Genomic DNA, 12,864 nt, shown 5'->3' with positions numbered 1-12,864 from the left:
TATATATATATATATATAAAATTTATTATTATTATAGCGCCATTTATTCCATGGCGCTTTACAGTGAAAGAGGGTATACGTACAACAATCATTATCAGTACAAAACAGACTGGTATAGAAGGAGAGAGGACCCTGCCTGCGAGGCCTCACAGTCTACAGGGAATGGGTGATGGTACAATAGGTGAGGACAGAGCTGGTTGCGCAGTGGTGTACTGGACTGAGGGTTATTGTAGGTTGTAGGCTTGTTGGAAGAGGTGGGTCTTGAGGTTCCTCTTGAAACTTTCCACGGTAGGGGAGAGTCTGATATGCTGAGGTAGAACGTTCCAGAGTATGGGGGAGGCACAGGAGAAATCTTGTACGCAATTGTGGGAAGAGGAGATAAGAGAGGAGTATAGAAGGAGATCTTGTGAGGATCTGAGTTAGCGTGCAGGTAGGTACCGGGACACTAGGTCACAGATGTAAGGAGGAGACAGGTTGTGGATGGCTTTGTATGTCATGGTTAATGTTTTGAACTGGAGTCGTTGGGCGATGGGAAGCCAGTGAAGGGATTGGCAGAGTGGTGAGGCTGGGGAATAGCGAGGGGAGAGGTGCATTAAGCGGGCCACATAGTTTAGGATACATTGGAGGGGTGCAAGAGTGTTGGAAGGGAGGCCAGAGAGCAGGAGGTTGCAGTAGTCGAGGCGGGAGATGATGAGGGCATGCACTAATGTTTTTGCTGATTCTTGGTTAAGGAAAGCACGGATCTGGGAGATATTTTTGAGTTATAGTCTGCATGAGGTGAAGAGGACTTGGATGTGTGGCTTGAAGGCTAGAGCAGAGTCGAGGGTTACTCCAAGGCAACGAGCTTGTGAAACTGAGGAGAGTGAGCAACCATCAAGTTTGATGGAAAGGCTTGTTGGAGGAGATGAGTGAGGAGGAGGAAAGACAATGAACTCTGTTTTGTCCATGTTAAGCTTTAGGAATCGCGCAGAGAAGAAGGATGAAATAGCAGACAGACATTGTGGAATTTTGGTTAGTAGAGAGGTAATGTCAGGTCCATAGAGGTAGATCTGTGTGTCATTGGCATAGAGATGATACTGAAAGACGTGGGACTCTATGAGCTGTCCCAGGCCGAAGGTGTAGATGGAGAACAGCAGGGGTCCAAGAACTGAGCCTTGGGGGACACCGACAGATAGGGGGCGAGATGAGGAAGTGGTGTGAGAATGGGAGACGCTGAAAGTTCGGTCGGTTAGGTATGAGGAAATCCAAGATAGGTCCAAGTCTGTTAATGCCCAGAGATGAGAGAATCTGTAGTAGGAGGGAATGGTCTACTGTGTCGAAGGCAGAGGACAAGTCCAGGAGGAGGGGGATAGAGTGGTGTCGCTTGGCTTTGGCTGTTAGTAGATCATTGGTGACTTTGGTTAGGGCAGTTTCAGTAGAGTGATGCGGTCGGAAGCCAGATTGTAGCTGGTCAAAGAGGAAGCAGGAGAAGAGGTATGAGGACAATTCAAGATGGACATGCTGTTCCAGTAGTTTTGAGGCATAGGGGAAAAGGGATATGGGGCGATAGTTTGACGCAGAGGATGGGTCAAGGGAGGGCTTTTTGAGGATGGGTGTAATGAAGGCATGTTTAAAGCATGAGGGGAATACACCACTTGTTAGTGATAGGTTGAAGAGATGGGTTAGGGCTGGATGAGGACTGCAATGATGTTGGGGATGAGGTGCGATGGGAGCGGATCAAATGCACAGGTGGTTAGATGTGATCTTGAGAGTAGAGTGAAAAGATTGTTTTCTGTCATGGTGGAGAAGCTGGATTTGGAGGAAGAGGGCTGAGTAGCTATGATTAGGGGCAATATATATATTGAAGGTGGAGATACAAAACAGTTTTTTTTGGGGGGGTCAGGGGGACTGGTTCAAATTTAGGGACACACCAAAATAACAGTAATAGGAACTAAAGTCTAACCATGGCTGTGTGCGACTGTTATAGTTCTCTAGTCAGCCAAAGGTAGAGAAAAGTCCTGTGTGATCCACGCCTGGTTCATTTTAAGGAAAGTCAGTGTTCTCACGTTGGCTGTGGACAGATGTGTGTGCTTGTCTGTTATGACCCCCCCTGCCGTACTGAACACATGTTCGGCTATAACACTTGTCGGAGGGCAGGCCAGCACCTCCAAGGCATAAAGGGCAAGCTCAGGCTGGGTATCCAATTTCGAGACCCAGAAGTTAAAAGGGGCAGACCCATTAGATTGCATCTCAAGATGCTGTCCCCGCCTCTATAAGCTTTATGGCTGTGTGCAGTTCCTCTGACATACAGATGTATCGGCTGGTTTCAGGTTACTCCAACAGGCAATCACAGACACCCATCCTCTGTGCCGGTGTCTGTGATTGCCTGACATCACAGTACTATAAAAATAAATTAATCATTAAAAAATGACATAACGCTCCTCATTATTGTTGATTTGCAGCTGTGTTGGCTGCCACCCCCATCGGCCTGGCTTTCCCTTGGCTGGCAATCAAAATTGAGAGAAGCCCAATATTTTTTTAAATTATTTAAAGAAATATTTTTTTAACAAAAGTGTGTGGGCTCCCGCCATATTTTGATGGCCAGCCAGGTAAAACCAGTTAGCGGTGGTCTGGAATCCTTAGCAAAGGGTGGCCCAAGCTGTCTGGGCCTTCTCCACTGCAAATTGCAGCCCTCAGCCACCCCAGAAAATGGCACATTCATAGAAGCGCTATTTTCTGGCACTTTACCTGGCTCGTCCTGTGGTCCAGATGGCGATGGCACGCTAGGAAATAATGGGGTTAGGGCCAGCTTTGCTGCTGGAACAAAGCCTGAAATTCATGGTGTCATGCCAAATTAGACATGGCCACCATGAATTTCTAGTAAACAAAAAAAATAAAACACAACATGTAAAACTTTTTTTTTTATTAGAAATAAAACAAAAAAAAATTTAGAGACTCCATCTTTATTATAAAAGCTCTTTAGTTGGACGTAGTCCACAGGGAGAGCAGTGTCAGCTCTGCTTCATCGCTCTGTCCAGATAAGTGTCTATAGAGAGCGAGAAGCAGGCTGAGGGTACAGTTCCACATCGGATTGCTCTCACTCTTGTGCAAAACTATGGGGCAGTGTCCATCTGCGATTGCTTTCTTATGTCATAGTGGCATGAGGAATAATCCCAGCATGCTGTGTTTGTCAGCGAGTCTCAGCTCACGCACCCCCATGTAACTCTATGGCAGTATGTTAAACATCGCACTGCACTCGCATATAATCCGAGTACAGTGCAATATACGCAGAGACAGACAGCGGAGGAGATGGGGAGAAAGTGATCCCTCCCTCACCCCCACACCTGTGATGCGATCGCAAGATCGCATCATAGTCGCATGAACCTTGGCTGACACTTGCAGTAGAGGGTCATTATATGTTTATGATGGTCTCGCATCACAAGCTGTGCGCAAGTGGAGCTGTACCCTGAGACAGTGATAGTCAAAGTTCAATCGAGTCCATGGACTTGAGTGAACCCTGACGTCACTGCAAACACAGCCGAAGACTGACGAGTGACAAGCAGTGCAGTGAATACCACCGGAAGTTAATGATTGGACCCGTAAACAGATGTGGCCGGGAGATAGCAGGTCTGCAGGACACGTCTTGGGACCAGCAGGTATAATCATAATGTTTTTTAATAATGTGCTTTTTTTTTAAAGCCCTGGATACGAATTGGCCCTGAACTGTAATACGGAAATTTGTGTTCGGGACCTTGTGCATGAACACTATGTGTTCGGTATGGGTCCAGAACTTTACAGTTCGGGTTTGCCTATCCTTACTTGCGAGTCCTTTTCATTCTTGACTCTCAATATTAAACGTGTTTTCCTTTCCTTTGTTAGTCGTAGGGTTAATGTCAGTATTCCTTGCCAGCAAGCAGGCTAATTACCAGCTCAGGTGTTTCTGGTTTGGGATCACTCACAGTCCCTCACAGAGTTCCTGACATGCTCTTCTGAAGTTGCTGGTGTAGATACAGTCTTGGTGCTGACTGCAGCAGTCTGTTGTTGTGTCCCCCTCGTCTGTCTGTCTTCCCTGGTGTGTTTTTTCAGTGCAGTGGTGGGGCAAGCGGCCTTCACCTGCCCACTCACTAGCCAGGAACTAGTGTAGGGTATTTTCAGAGTTTCTGGTTCCCCGGTGTACCCTTTGTTTGTTGTGGTGTAACCCCTGTTTATGTGTGTTTTGGCTAGTCTGTGTCGTGACAGATGTGCTTTGTTGTGTAGGCAGTTGGGGTGTAGGACTGTTAGTTCCTACTAGAAAGATAGTAATGGATGTAGAAACACACAGGGAGCTATTTTGCTGTATGTGGCAACAGATAAAATTGGGCTGACAGATGTTCAGGACCTTACTTGCACAGAATAATAGAGTGTATTGTAAAGGTAGAATACGTGTAGCTCAGTAGTGGAGGCAGCGCTATACTGGGAGATAGTGGAGGAGACTGAACTCACTGCGCACGCTTATCCCAGGGCACTGGCACTACAGCAGGATGGGCAACTGTAGGGTAAGTAAAGGGGCATCAAGAGGTGGTGGTGGAAAGGCAGATTTAACCTCTTCACGACACATGATGTACTGGGTACGTCATGGATCATGTCAAGTTAATCCCCATCGGCTGCCGTTGGCAGCCGGCAGAGATCCTTGCACGTGTCACCTGATTTGAACTGCTGACATGTGCGGCTATCAGGCACAAGTGGATCCACGTTTCACTCATACCTGTTAACCCCTTGCATCTCGCTGTGAAAATGTGACAGTGAGAGGAAACAGGAAGCATTTACTTACTCGGAGCCATTGGAAGTCATGTGACGTGATCATGTGGATCCGATGGTTGCCATGGTAGCAGAGGGTCATGTGATGACTCCTATAGCTATCATGAGTTACTTCATCTTACACCCAGCAGACTGCCGTGTGTGAGAGTAAGGCTGGAAACACATCTATGCGAGTAAAATCTGTCCGACTGGGCTGAAAAAAACTCGACTGATTTTAGTTCACGTTAGGTGTGAGTGCAACGCAAGTGTGATTCTATTTCTGAATAAATTATTGATTTTGCTCGCGTGTGCGACGCGTGTGTGTCGCGTTTGCGATGCTAGTTTCCTGCAACATCTTAACTAGATAAAAGTGATTACACATGTGTCAGTTAATTTACCTTTGGGAATGTGATGTTACATTCATCTGTTGAATATTTAATGAGCATAGTTCCTGCCACACTCGCAAATGTGAACGCTGGTGCGTGTGTGTGATCCTTCTTTTAATCCGCTTACATAGGGAATCATTGAGAAAAATGGTTCGAGAAACTCGCAAAAAAGCAGCATGCTGCGATTCTTTTCTCAGTCCGATTTGGACTGAGAAACAAAATCGCAGATGAGAGCTGAATCATTCACTAACATGTGTCCGATTCCAATGCGAGATTTTCTCGCATTGCTCTACTGCGAGAAACTCGCAAGTGAGAAGCAGCCCTGAGGGTATGTGCGCACGTTGCTTTTTACCTGCTTTTTTGCTGCTTTTTCTTCTGCGCTGTTTAATGCCAAAATGGATGTGTTCTTCTATTCAAGCAAAGTCTATGGCAATTTGGGTTTCTTGTTCACACTATGTTGTTCAAAATGCTGCCTTTTTGTGGCAGAACTTTGGTCAAAAACTCAGCTTTTCAAAGAAGCAACATGTCAATTGTTTTTGCCATTTGGGTTTTGCACTGCAAAGCTGAGTTTTTGACCAAAGTTCTACAACAAAAAGGCTGCAGTTTGAACTGCATAGTGCGGACAAGAAACCCAAATTCCCATAGACTTTGCTTGAAAAGCAGAACACAACCATTTTGGCATTAAACAGCGCAGAAGAAAAAGCAGCAAAAAAGCAGGTAAAAAGCAGGTAAAAAGCAACGTGCGCACATACCCTAAGAGAATAAAAAATATACACATATTTGGTATCACCGCGTTCAGAAATGCCCGATCTATCAAAATATGACCAAAATATGAAATCAATTAATCGGATCGGTAAACGGTGTAGCGTCAAAAAAAATTCCAAATGACAAAATTACGTTTTTTGATCGCCGCATATTTTACGCAAGATGCGATAACAGGCGATCAAAATGTAGCATCTGCGCAAAAGTGGTACCGTTAAAAACGTCAACTTGACACACAAAAAATAAGCCGTCACTGAGCCATAGATCCTGAAAAATGAAAACGCTAAGGATTGCAGAAAATGGCGCAAAAAGTGCACTTTTTTTGGACAAACTTGTGAATTTTTTTAACATCTTAGATAAAAGTAAACCTATACATGTTTTGTATCTAAGAACTTGTAACGACCTGAGGCATCACACCGACACATCAGTTTTACTATACTGTATAGTGAACACGGTGAATAAAATATCCCAAAAACAATCGGGCAGTCGCACTTTTTTTTGCAATTTTTTCACACTTGGAATTTTTTTTGCCATTTTTCCAGTACACTGTATGGTAAAACAAATGGTTTAATTCAAAAGTACAACTCATGCCTCAAAAAATAAGCCTTTATATGGCAACATTGACGGAAAACTAAAAAGAGTTACGGCTCTCGGAAGAAGGGGATGCAAAAAAATAACGTAAAAACGGAAAATCGCCTGGGGTGAAGGGATTAATAGTTCTATTGTCACAAATTAATAACTATATTATGTACATTATTATAAGACCACTATTACTTTTTTTTTTAAACTACGCTGTAAAGGGAACATGTTATTGGTATTTATGCTTCCTAAACCACAGGCAGCCTGAATCTAGTGATGGGCTCCTTTAAAGTGTCTATAGAAGAGTCATGCAATCTTCATTTATCACAATAATGATAACTCCTCCAGTGTCTCCAGGTCACATTGTGTGTTGTGAGGATTTTCTCACATCTCTCAGTGATCAGTCTGAGGATTTAATCTGTGCAGTCACTAATTTGAGGTCTGTTTTTGTTTTAGCATTGGACGCAATAAATTGTCTGAAGAGGAGAAAGAAAAAATTAAAACACTGGTAGAAGACAAACCCTATATGAAGATATATTATTGAAGAAAGGAGTAGTTGGATTTCTCTCTTTGCAGACAGAAGTAGTTTTCATGGTCAATACATCATTGTCTTTGGTGAATTATGGGCAAAAATAACTAATATGAAAATATGAACACTTTAATAATGGTGATGTCAAAGATCTTACCATGATTGCACTCTACACTTACTAATAAGTCTCAAAACAGGACTATATGTGATTTGCGTAGCAGGTCATGTACGGTCAGTATAGTAAGGGCTGTGGCACACCAGAACGACATTGCTGAAAGCCAAACACATAAGATACTATTTTTTTTTTTTTTTTTAAATCAGGCAGGATTTTATATTGCAATATTAATCCTATGTATTTGGCTTTAACAGCAGAAAACAGGTTCTGCTCAGATGTGTGATGTACTGATTGATTTCCTTTAGCGATTTTCAATTTTTTTGTTTTCATTTTTTTCCCAGAGCCGCTTTTTTTTCCCGCTCACTTAGCCGAATGAGGACTTGTTTTTTTTTGTAGAAAAATAAGGGTTTTTTTTTTATTCTTATTATCATTATTGTTATTTATTTTTACAAACCACCCCTAAAATAAAAAAAACTACACAGTTTATCGCCTTAATTGTGTTGCCCTGTAGAATCACATTACCAGGTCATCTATATTACCATTAAAAAACAAAACCCAAACAACAAAAAAAATCAGCTTTTTTCCCCCCATTTTTCAGTTCATTGTATTGTTAGATGAATGCTGTCATTTAAAACCACAAGTTATGCCACAATGAAACAAGCCCTAAAAAGGCCTCTGCCCACGGAAAGGAAATATATGGTTCTTTGAACAATGGGAAAAAATAGATGCAAAAATGTAATAATATATATAATAATATAATAAGAATAATTGTTGAAAAGAGAAGCTTTCCAATCTCCTGACATATACAATTTAAATGAAAAAAAAGTATCTCCCTTAAAATTCCAAATGTGGAGTACAATGCTATGAAGAATGCTCACGTAAAGTGAATCCACTGGGCTAAAGGCACCGATCACTGACCTGGAGGAGCTACCAAGTCTTTCTTAAAAGCCACTGGAGGTGGAGATAGGGTAAGACGCTGGTAGGATCACTGTGCCCCAGTAGCTGGCGTAATGGGTATTTACTCAAATAGTCTCTGATAGTAGGAGCAGCAGCAGCAGATGGTATTGTAAGTTCGACCGAGATGGGTAGATGCAGCAGCAGCGGACAAGATGGGTAGTTTTAGCAGCAATGTCGTATTGTTGGAACAGCCTATGTGGACAATTGCAGCAACAGCAATAGTATGTATAGATAGATGCCGCAGTGCAGTCGTCATGCACTGGAACACAGAAAAGCATCAGTAATACAGCACACAGCGCAATAACAGCAGCAGGCAGCACAACAGGACCTGACAACTAGCAACATTAGGAACATGTTGAGCAGGCACCTTTCTTAAGGGGAGGTGCCTTAAATATCTGACACCTCTCTGATTGTTATGAATAAACTGCCCATGGAAAGAACTTGATCCAGTCGCTGTGATGCTCATTGACAAAGTGCAGAAGGAAATTCATCAAAATCTGGTTGACCCATTCTACTTGACCATTGGACTGTATATGATAGGCTGATGAGAAGTCCAAGGAGAAGTCCAAGGTGACGTCCAGCAACTTACAAGTAGCCCTCCAGAACTGGGACATGAACTGGACACCTCTGTTGGACACGATGTGATGTGGTAGACCATGCAGTCAAAAGATGTGCTGGGAAAAATGCTCAGCAAGCAAAGGCACAGAAGGCAAAGCAGACAGTGGGGTGAAATGGATCATTTTGGAGAACCTGTCCACTACTACCCATATGATGGGGCAACTGGAGAACTTTGGCAGGTTGTTAATAAAGTCCATCGCTATATGCTGCCAAGGAGCGGCTGGCAAGGGTAGAGGCAGTAGACATCCTGCAGGGAGCTTCTTAGGCATCTTGTTTTGGGTACATGAGGTACAGGCTGAAATAAACTTTACTGCATATTACTGCAGCATCGGCCACCAGTAATGCCAAGAGATCAGCTGAAGTTACTTCTTTTAGCCAGTGTGGCCAGCCAGCTTGGAGGAATGACCCCACCGAAGAACATGTCTTCTATCTGCCTTTGCGATGAACGTCTTACCTGGAGGAACTCGAGCCATGTCAACTGGAGCCACCAAGAGCATTTTGGAAGGCTCCATAAGGGGCTGAGATTTCTCGTCTTGATTAGCCAACAGAAAGGATCTGGACAGTGGATCTGCCTTCATGTTCTTGTCAGCCGGACGGAAATGCAGGATGCAGTCAAAGTGGGCAAAGAATCAACACCGGGCTTGCTGGGGATTCAGCCTCTGAGCCGACTATAAATAGGCTAGATTCTTGTGATCAGTGAAGATGATGACTGGAGGCACTGCTCACTCCAGAAGGTACCACCACTCCTCCAACGCCATCTTGATCGCTAACAATTCTCGGTCACTGATCAAGTAGTTGTGCTCTGAAGGAGAGAAGGCCCTGGAAAAGAAACCACAATTTACTGTCTTACCAGCAGCTGATCTCTATGTAAGACCCACACTGGAGGATGAAACATCTACTTCCATGAAAAACTGTTTATTAATGTCCAGTTTACGCAGCACTGGAACCGAAGAGAAAACCTACATGAAAGCGATGAATGTGCTTTCCGCTTCTGGAGTCCACTCCTCAGGATTCAACCACTTCCAGATCAGGGCCGAGATGGGGAGAATCCAGGGCGTGAATTGCGGAATGAACTGACTATAATAATTGGCAAAACCAAGAAACCACTGTATGGCTTTCAATTCATCGGGCCGAGGCCACTTCAGCACCGCTGTTACCATGTCTGGTATTATGTAGATTATGTAGCCTAGGAAAGGCAAGGAAGACCACTCAAAAAGGCACTAGTCCGATGTGGACAATTACAGCTGTAGCAATAGTAAGTATGGATAGTTGCAGCAGTGGAGTTGTCATGCTCTGGAATACAGAAGAGCATCAGCAATACAGCATACAGTGCGAGCCACAATAGGAACACATTGCTCAGGCACCTCTCTAAAGGAAACGATTACTTAAATACCTTCTGGGTTAGGGCATACGGGCCCTTTAAGAAAAGGGCTGTGTCAGCTTATGTGCCATGAGGACATTCCCAGGAGACCTGTGCGGCGTGCACAGGCTTTGGGAGTCGGCAGCAAGAGCCGGGGACAGGGCAGTCACCGTTGGGCAGCCGGGAAGGTGAGAGTGCCGGCATCCCCACCGGAGAAGAGGGGCAGGACAGTGCGGGGATGCCAGTACACACGTTACACTTTCCCTCTGTTATCCTTTGAGAAATGTATCATTAAATTGATAACTTCCTCAGATCCCATACTGTTACATGTAGGTCAGAAGAGGTTTCGCTGGCTTTCTTCTCTATCAAGTGCCACTGTGCTCATGTAGCATAATTCCTAAAATTTGTTATGAAGCTTAGTGTACCTGAAAGGGAATCCGTCTCCATGAAAACACCATCCAATCTGCAGGGAAAAGTGAGCAGATTAATGTTGTCTCGTGACATGAGATTCAGTGCGTTTTAATCATGTGATTATATAATTTTCAATCCTAACAGTGACTGATGGCTTTATAGTGTGCACGCATAGCTATAACATGCTGCTTATAAATTGAACTGCATTTTCATGGTGACAGATTCACTTTAACAATGATGGTACATAAATTGATCCAGCAGATAATATATATGTACTATATATGAGACCTTACAATTATATAACAACTGTGTATCTTAGAATATTGTTACATGTGTGTCTATACTATCACAACACCTGTGTAATGCTGTGAGCCACGTCCAGGCAAACTCCCCCGAATCTGTGTAGCACTTTACCACCGGAGATTTACCAACCAAAACACCACATGTATTTCAGGTAAATATAGCTTGACAAATAACACTGCAGCTTCTTAAATATATGACATTAAACCTATGTTTTATAGCAATCTATTAGAAAAATGTATACGTAAGTCCTCACAGCGCTGTCATGTTGGAGGATTTTGATTTAACACTTTATCTTATTTAGTTTCAAGTAAAATAAGTTAGAGCACAAGAAATAAGCCCCGCGTTCTTAAAATTCAATAAAATGTTTTCCTGGATCTGAAGAATTATGATGAATGTTCTTAAAGAAGACCTACCAACTTTTTCCCCCTAAAAGTTGTGTATACGTGTGTACTGTAGTGTTAAGGCCCCGTCACACGCTACGATTTATCTGACGATATGTCGTCGGCGTCACGGTTTTCGTGACGCACATCTGTCATCGTTAGCGACTTCGTTGCGTGTGACACCTACGTGCGACTCTGAACGATCGCAAATAGGGTGAAAATCGTTGATCGTTGACACGTCGTTCAGTTTCAAAATATTGTTCGTCGTTTGGAACGCAGCAGACATATTGCTACATTTGACACCCTGCCAACGACGAACAACATCCACACGACCGCCTTGTTCAAACAATATATCGCTGAACGATGTAGTCGTTTGTGAGATGGGTACGTTTGACCGCTACAAAACGACCTATGAGCGATCTCGACAAATCGTAGCAACGATCTGAGCGTTTCACATCGCTAACGAGATCACTAGCGATATCGTTGTGTGTGAAGCAGCCTTTAGTGTGTTTGTATACTCACCAATCGTCGTCTTCTCCCGTTTCCGGCGCTGCTCCTCTCCTCTTCTGAGTCCTGTGATAGTGATTCCTACTCTCCAGATCACTCTGGGGCTTATGTGTGAGACAAAAATCTTTTTTACAATTTAATCCTCGTTCTAACGATAGTACAGAGCATAGTGTGACCCGGAGGAGTCTGGATCGCCATCACATAACTCAGAAAAGGAGCAAAACAGAGAAGACTGCAATCAGTGAGTGTATTAGCACACAGACACTACAGAAAGAAATGGCTGCCGGGCATGTGTGCCATTTCCCCATTTTTATGTGATGTACTTGGTTATCAATGGCAGTTTATAAGACAATGAGAGGAGCCAAATCTCCTGTATCCTATCTGGTCATTTACAAGATCTGTTGTCAGGATTGATGGTGGTCCCAGTGGTAGGACCTTCAGTGATCATCAAGTTTCATCCTTTGGAGTTTAGAAAAACTCTTTGGGCCCAATTCATTTTGATGAGACTACTGGAGGAAGATGAGGCTAATTCATTAAATCAAATACCACTTAATGAATTAAGGGTGTCTTGCAAATGGTGTTTATCTATTTTCATTATTTTTGGGTTGTTTCCAGGATGGTATACTTTTTTTAAGTATTGTACTTTGTTCAGGTGATATATGGAGTGAGACAGGGTAGTATGCCTAGTTTTTTTCTGTGTATTTATGTAATGGACTACATCTAATATTATTCTAATTGACTATGCTGGGGTTGCCATCCTTTCAGTATCAGCCTCTTGAGGAACCTTGTCATGGTGAAACATAATGAGGCAATGACAGTACTGTTACATCGATAAGTATTATTTTATTTTTGTTGTGTGCCCTACCTGCCTGCTTTTAGTGTCCTGATTTGTAGAAACTCTTTCTGCATAATTCTGTTTATTTGTAGGGTTTCTTAGGGTCAGCCGTCGAAGAGAGGGGTGTCACTTGTGCTCTCAGTTAGGGTGCTGACCTCTGTGATCAGGCAGGCGTGTACAGATAAGGACTAAGGGTAAGGCCCGTCACACACAGAGATAAATCTTTGGCAGATCTGTGGTTGCAGTGAAATCCTGGACATATTGTTCCATTTGTACACAGCCACAAACCTGCCACTGATTGTCCACAATTTCACTGCAACCACAGATCTACTGCAGATGGGTTTATATTGGGGCACTTTTGTATTGT

At 43.3% G+C, this 12,864-nt stretch overlaps 1 protein-coding gene across 1 annotated transcript in view; it reads left to right on the top strand.

Moving 5' to 3' along the window:
- The window catches only part of LOC142257982 (NACHT, LRR and PYD domains-containing protein 3-like), a 125,378-nt gene that overhangs the window by 112,379 nt on the left and 135 nt on the right, over nucleotides 1-12,864 (top strand). The window contains exon 10 of the mRNA XM_075330326.1: nucleotides 6,939-12,864. This exon is cut by the window's right edge and continues 135 nt beyond it. Coding sequence (XP_075186441.1) covers nucleotides 6,939-7,026 — 88 coding nt within the window. The 3' untranslated portion in view covers nucleotides 7,027-12,864. The remainder of the gene's footprint in view (nucleotides 1-6,938) is intronic.

The sequence above is a fragment of the Anomaloglossus baeobatrachus genome, chromosome 12 (assembly GCF_048569485.1).
Source record: "Anomaloglossus baeobatrachus isolate aAnoBae1 chromosome 12, aAnoBae1.hap1, whole genome shotgun sequence".
Taxonomy (NCBI): Eukaryota; Metazoa; Chordata; class Amphibia; order Anura; family Aromobatidae; genus Anomaloglossus; species Anomaloglossus baeobatrachus.
The sequence above is the reverse complement of the archived record's forward strand: the minus strand, read 5'-3'. Positions and strand labels throughout refer to the sequence as shown.